At 43.2% G+C, this 7,273-nt stretch overlaps 1 protein-coding gene across 1 annotated transcript in view; it reads left to right on the top strand.

Moving 5' to 3' along the window:
- Faxc (failed axon connections homolog) overlaps positions 1 to 7,273 on the top strand; it is a 66,024-nt gene continuing 58,751 nt past the window's right edge. The window contains exons 1-2 of the mRNA XM_005377800.2: positions 1 to 341; positions 5,780 to 5,915. Coding sequence (XP_005377857.1) covers positions 76 to 341; positions 5,780 to 5,915 — 402 coding nt within the window. The 5' untranslated portion in view covers positions 1 to 75. The remainder of the gene's footprint in view (positions 342 to 5,779; positions 5,916 to 7,273) is intronic.

The raw sequence follows: 7,273 nt of genomic DNA, 5'->3' as shown, positions 1-7,273 counted from the left end.
GCTGAGCCCGCGCCCGGCCGCCGGCGCCTTCCCTGCGCGGGCCCTGGGAGGGGCGCCCGGAGCCAGCCGCGCAGCATGCACTGGGGGGTTGGCTTTGCCTCGTCCAGGCCGTGCGTGGTGGATCTGAGCTGGAACCAGAGCGTCTCCTTCTTCGGCTGGTGGGCCGGGTCCGAGGAGCCCTTCTCCTTTTATGGGGACATCATCGCTTTCCCTTTGCAGGATTACGGTGGGATCATGGCAGGGCTGGGCTCCGATCCCTGGTGGAAGAAAACCCTTTACTTGACCGGGGGTGCTTTGCTGGCCGCAGCTGCGTATCTGCTCCACGAACTCCTGGTCATTAGGTGAGCCGGAGAGAGGGCCCCCGCACGGCGCCAAGAGGGGCACCTGGACGGGGCAGGGCTGGCAAATGGTGGGGTTGGTGCCAGCCCCTGGGCCACACTACCCCAATGCCCAAGCATCCTGCGCTTACTTTTCCCCCGGAGACCTTCCGTGGTCACCTGGTAGTGAGGGGCAGTTTCGAGTTCATGGGAAAATTAAACCGGTAGTGGGAGGGAGAAACATTTCCCCAACCTTTTTGTGCTAGAAGCAAAGAGTGCTCGCTAGTCCTTACGGAACAAAATAATTTGAGAAATGTCCTTGGGAAGATCCTAAACACTGTATCTGCGATAATAGAATTAGGCTTTGTAGAAATACTAAGTTACACTTTCGGAAATGCTTTATTGGTTTATCGGTAACCTGGTCTGCCACGGAGAGGTTCGTTCTGCACTATCCCTCCCCAGATGTCAACATCAGCAGGCTGCAGTTGCAAAGCTCCAGAAACCCCCCGGGTCCCTGTGAAATGTGCACGGCTAAGTACAGCGGTGTGCAGTTTTGATGCAGCCTTAGCTTGGTTACCTGTTTACCCGGTACTGCACGCTAAGCACCATCTGCAGCTTAAATTGCCATTGTTGTCTGAGCTGGCGATCCCCGAGAAGGACTAGCACATGGGCGTGTTTGACATAACACAGAGTCTCCCAGGGCTGTAAACAGTTGCATCTGCTGCAGCAGAACGTTTACGGGATTGACTTGGAAATTCCAGAAAATGGAGAACCCTGCTGTTGGTACATCCAGTCCCGCTCGACATCTTCCCTGGAATAGGGTAATACCACGGGGTACAGAGGTGGTCTTCAGCTAATTGATGCATGAATTCATGGTTAAAATTTCCATGCATTTGAGCCCTGGGTCACTGGAAGATTACTGGAAGCAGAGCAGTTTTTAATAGCTCACTCTGACCAGTATTTTCTGAAGAGGGAAAAATGTGTGCACACCTCCGTTCTCCAGGGGAGAGAACCTGCACAAGTGATTATAATAAAGACAGTGGCGGTGACCTTTAAGGGACCTGCAAGGGTTCCAGGAAGGCGCTGTGGCAGTCTGACAGTAACGTCAATACTCCTGGGTCTGAGAAGGTGGGGAATCATTTAGATCTGGAAAATGTGTCGGCTTTTATAGTATTTAGTCACAATTAAGAATTGAGAAGTGTATTTTAAGCTTGTTATATATTTAATTTTCTGACTTAGCCTAGTACCTCGATTCTAGTTGAATGAAATAAAACATTTTAAAGTGGCGTGTCTCCTTAGGCTATTCAGTATTTGTGGCAGTTTTAGAACTCTATTTGAAGTTAGGTTTTCAGCTACCTAAGAATTAGAGCATTTGTGCAGTATTTTTAACAATAATCAGGTTTTTTCTTTTCAATTGTATTCTGGTTCAAAGCCTTGGAGGATCCTGAGCCATGTGGCCGCTCAGCAGCTCTCCACTCTGTGGAGGGAGGGAGGACTGCCCAGGGCTGAGCCTCACACATGGCTCAAATGACCTTGCAGAAATAGAGGGGCCTTAGGGTTCCCTTGGGAGTAGGCCAAGCTCTGCCAGGTGTGGTCCCTGGCCACTGGAGAGCCCTCTGCCCATATCTAGGTCCTGGACCAGTTAGGGGACCACAGGCCCCAGCATGGATACTTGTTTGGGTGAAGGAATCTTAAATCCTTTGTTTGCTCATGTTTGTTTCTTAACAGTTGCTGAAGATGAATTGGAAAACTCTGTTATTAAAAAAGGGTTGCCCATTTCTGAGCACTTATCAGAGACTCTGGATATAAGTGCTTGGCATATGTGATCGCAGTTATCCCTGGTGACTAACGCTTTGAGGCTTGATCCACACCTTATAGACAAGGCAGTTGTGGCTGAGGGAGATTAAACAACTTGCCCAAGATCACACAGTAGGAGTAACAGGGTCCAGATTCAAGCATGAGAGTGAATGTGTGCACACGTGGAGTGTGTACTTTTTACCACTACCTCCTGGAAAGTGGCCCTTCCAAAATGTTTTGTTGGGGGAAGAAACGTAGAGAACTGGGGCGTCACCTGGGGAAGACAGGCCTGTGACAGTGGCCGCATTTTCTGCCAGCTACCGGGGTGGAGGAAGGTGGGAAAGACAGGAGGCTTGAGGACTGAGGCTTCAGAGGTTAAAAGAGAGAGACTTCCACTTAAGGTGAAATCTAGGTTTCAGTTTTCTATATAGTTTAGGCAAACAACAAAACAAAATCTGAAATTTGGGATGGAAAATACCCTTTGAAGTGACCATACTAAATTCACTGGCAAAAGCAAACTGTTCCCTGCCCTGCTTGGACTTTCTGCTGCACAGACCTAGCCTTGGTTTATGGCTGTGTCTCCGAAATGGAAAATAAAGTTGAAAGTTATTAGGACATTTAACAACGAGTATAACCAAGACAGGTATTTTGAGTTTTGGAGGCGGTTGGGAGCTTTTCCGGAATATTTTGGATTTTACCCATTTTTTTTCCCACTACCATATTTTGAAACAAGTATTGTCCCAATCCTCTGCTTTCCCTGGTGGGCATAATCTGGCAGCTCTTAAATTCAGTTGGCATTTGGAAATTTGTTGTTCATAAATTGAATGACTAAGTAATGACTTCATTATCAGTAGTTCATTTTCACTTTTGCTGCTCTACTTCAGCCTGTCCTAGAAAATTTAGCGAATCAAAGCAGGCTGTGGGTCAACCTCTGATCTCCACAGCTCATCAGATGTGCAGAGGCTGGCATCTGTGATGCCCTTAGCTGTGGCAGTAGGAACTGTTCTAGTAGAGTAGCCAGTTTGCACTCTCCAGGCAGTGTTTTACACACTCACTTTGTAAAATACATTTGTATAGGAAGCAACCCACATATGATCTGCTGATCCTAAGCTAGAGGAGGATTTCTGATGTGTGGAAGGTAGGTTATAGAGCCAGACTGTCTGAATTTAAATTCAGATTCTACCTTTAACCAAAATGCTCCTTTGATATGAGAGTCAGTTCTTAATTACTCAGTTTTCTCATCTGTAAAATAGTGATAATAATAATAACAGTCTTTCTCGTAGAGTTGATTTAATGTAGTAACAGTAAGAAATGCTCAGTTTTTCGTGTAGTAAACACTCAATAAAGGCTAGCCATCACTAGCTATTATGGGCAAATGGCTTGAGTGGTCTGAGTCAAACTGTCTGTGTTAATAAAATACAGGAATTGCCCATTTTGGTGTCTTTGAAGTGCTTAACAGCTTGGGAACTGGAGTTATTACAGACTTGATCTCAAATTGGTGCTCTGTGGCAAGTTATTGAACTTTTCTGAGCTTCAGATTCCTTATCTATTATAAAGTATAAGCATGGCATGATGCCCTAAAATTAAACTATAACAATACTCACTGTCTAGTATTATTGTCAGAATTAATAAATTAATATGTGTGGTATGTATAAAGTCATTGGCATATGGTTGAAATATAATTAGCATCCATTCTTATTATGGTATGGTCCACATTAATTATTAGAGACAAATTGTTGTGGCCAGTGTAGCAGGGAACTCTGTGTGTGTGTGTGTGTGTGTGTGTGTGTGTGTGTTGGTACCGGGAATAGAACCCACAACCTCGCGCTTGCCAGGCAGATGCTGTGCCGCTGAGCTATAGCCCCAGAGGAACTTTGTATTTATCTCCGCTCTTTTGAGTTCAATTTTTACCCTTCTAATTTACATGAAAATACCACTTGGTGATATGAGTTATTTTATGGGACAAAATCAGTTATTTGATTGCCAAGTCTACAGTTTGCTGTCTAGGAACATGGCTGAGGTGGGTTCTTGATTTTAATGTCTGCCTTCCCACACATTTCATCTAAATGGAATACTTTTTTAGGGGTGAATATTGCTGAAAAAACAGCAAATATTTTTAGGTTTTGACTTGACTGATATTTTCCACATGACTCACTCTGAGCTCTTAAATTGAGTACATCCTTGGGCGGTAACTTCCTCAAGAGAATTAACTTTACAAAGTGATGGTACTGCAGTAAGCTAGCATCAATGGGATGATGAGGAGCTTGTCTGTGCTTGGGTAGACGTAAGTGTAGAATTTTACTGGGATTCATGCCTAAGAACCAAAGTTCAGGGAGGGCCAAAATAAAGAGTGAAGTTTATCTGACTGGTCAATGGTTAGTTAGGTAGAGTGAAAAACTGAAATTGCAAAAGGTTCCTGAGGAGTAGTACGTCAGTGGGGCTGTGTGGAACGGTGAACTTCTGTAGCATAAGGGCATTAGACTGTATCTCTTTGGGTGAGAATACATTTTACTACTCTTACTTGATGCTTGGCTGCTTCTTAAATGTTTGTGGACATTACCTTATTTAATCCACATGCTAATGAATGATTATTGATACAGAATTGGTACTGCCTTCATGCTCCAGGTGAAGGGTGGTGGAGAGGTCTGGAGTGATATGGCTGATCGGAGACGGGGCTTGTATTCCCTCTTCCCCTGGGTGTCCAGACTTGGAATCTAGCTTCTGTTTCACTGTATGATGTCCACTGAAAACTGCCCAAGGAAGTTGTTCTCACCCCAAAATGTAGCCAAGGAGATGGCTGTGTGGCCAAAAAGAAGAAAGGAAAGGCGTGGGGGCGCTAAAATTCATGCTGCTTGGCCAAAGTGTATATCTGTGAAGACTGAGGAAGGGAGAGAAAGAGAGAAGGGAAGAGAGAGATGGGGGAGAGGAGGAGGGAGAAGGGCAGAAAGGGAGGGAGAAGGAGAGAGAGAGAGAGAGAGAGAGAGAGAGAGAGAGAGAGAGAGAGAGTGCGCCCAGAAGCCAGGTTCTGTTACTGCAGGTGAAAGGCCAGGTGAGGACACAGGCAGCTTAGAAAAGGGACCAGAGTGTGTGTTCAGAGTTTCCTGTTCCCTGTAGACTTGGGTCACAGCAGAGTAAATCTCATGGCCAAGAACACTGCACTGGGTACCTGGTTTAGTCTAGGTGTTCTTGTTTACCAGCGGCGTGCCTTTGAGGAAGTTAAACTGCACCCCAGTTGTCTTATCTATAATACAGGTATTTTATAAGATTGTGAAGACTAAATGAGTTCAGTATCACTTAAAAATCTCAGAACTATGTTTGATACATACTTAGTAAGCACAAAATAACATTTTTATTCATCCTATGCCTGGAAGCTGAAGAAGAGGTTGTCTGTCACAGAAAAGATTCCCCCTGCCTATAGGTAACAGAAGGGTGTGACTTTTAGTTACTTCTGTGAGCCCCTGGGTCATGGTACTAGCAGAGTCTGTAAGGCTCTCTCAGGCAAACCAAGCTCCATCTGCTGTGCTGGGTGAAGTACTGAAATCCTCTGCGATAAACATTGCTGCACAGTCCTCTAGGACTGCAGCCACGCGGGGTCCTCTCTAGAACTAAGGGAAATGAACATTTCACATACAGATTGTTCTTCATTTCTGTTTTGATTTTGACAGGAAACAGCAAGAGATTGACTCCAAAGATGCTATTATTTTGCATCAGTTTGCAAGACCTAACAATGGTGTCCCCAGTTTGTCTCCATTCTGTTTGAAAATGGAAACTTATTTAAGGATGGCTGACTTACCCTATCAGGTAATTATTTGCAAGTATGTTTTAGTCTCATGATATCAACATCAGTATGGGGGTATTTTTAATGTCACACAGCAGGTGACAGAGAAGGTGAATTCTGAAAGTAGGATGCCCAGACCTTAGTGAGCCAGAAATACTCCATTCTAATGCCTGTTGATTTTTAAATCCATTTAAATGACTGATCAAAAAACCATGGATTTTGAGGGATTCAGGGCCATGATATTTCCTCTAACAGTGAGTATACTTTGATTGATGGGTTCAGTAGGCCTCCCGTACAGCTGTAGAAATGGTGAGTATGCCGTTTCCTGATGGCTTTTTCTCCTTAGGTTTTCATTATTGACAGCATCATATTTTGTCTCTTAGGAATCTGAGGTTAGAGGATCTAATAGGCACTAGGTAGATGTATATGTATGTTGGGAGAGCTTTTCTGTGTTCTGTTGGTGTGGCTGTTTATTTCAGCATTAAAGAATGAAACAGCCAGGCATGGTGGTTCATGCCTACAATCCCAGCACTCAGGAGGCTGAGGCAGGAGGATCACTATGAGTTCAAGACCAGCCTGGGCTACATAGTGAGTTGAAAGCCAGACTGGATTACGTAGTGAGACCTCAAAAAGTGAAAAAAGAAAGAAAAGAAAAAGAAAAGAAAAGAATTTATAAGTATTTCCTTTTAGAGTAATACTTGAGCTATGTCTGACCAATTTCATATTTTGTTGTTATGCAATTCTGTTATTTCTTGTTTTGTTTCATGAAATTTTATTTTTAATTTATATTAATATATATTTAATATATAATGAATACAGTCATTATGAGGAGTTGGTATATAAACATATCACATCAGACAGTTCTATGTTATTTAAAAGAATTCTCTTACATTTTTCTTTTTAGCCAAGTTCTTTTTTTTTTTTTTTTTGTCTTTTTGAGACAGGATCTCACTATGCAATTCAGGCTGGCCTTGAGCTCATTTTGTAGCCCAGGTTGGCCTTGAACTCACAACAATCCTGCCTCAGCCTCCTGAGTGCTGGGATTACAGGCATGCACCACCACCCCTGGCTATTAGCCAAGTTCTTGCTGGATGGAATTTTTTTAAGCTTTGATTCTTCATAATAGTTTTAATCTTATGATCAAATAAAACAGTCTCTGAGATTGATTTTTTTTGAAAATTTATTGAGGCTTTTGCTTGCTGTGTGCTTACTTTTTAAGAAATGATGATGAAAGTAATTAAATAATTACATGCTCTAAGGGTATAGCTCTGTTTATATATCTATTTGCTTGAACATGTTTGGTGTATTATTTAGACCTTTATTTTTGTCTCCTTATTTTTATTGTTTGATCTGCCTGTTTTAGTAGTTTCTGAAAGAAGTT

The sequence above is a fragment of the Chinchilla lanigera genome, unplaced genomic scaffold, assembly GCF_000276665.1.
Source record: "Chinchilla lanigera isolate Chin_1 unplaced genomic scaffold, ChiLan1.0 scaffold00010, whole genome shotgun sequence".
Taxonomy (NCBI): Eukaryota; Metazoa; Chordata; class Mammalia; order Rodentia; family Chinchillidae; genus Chinchilla; species Chinchilla lanigera.
This window is presented reverse-complemented; position numbering and strand designations above follow the sequence as displayed.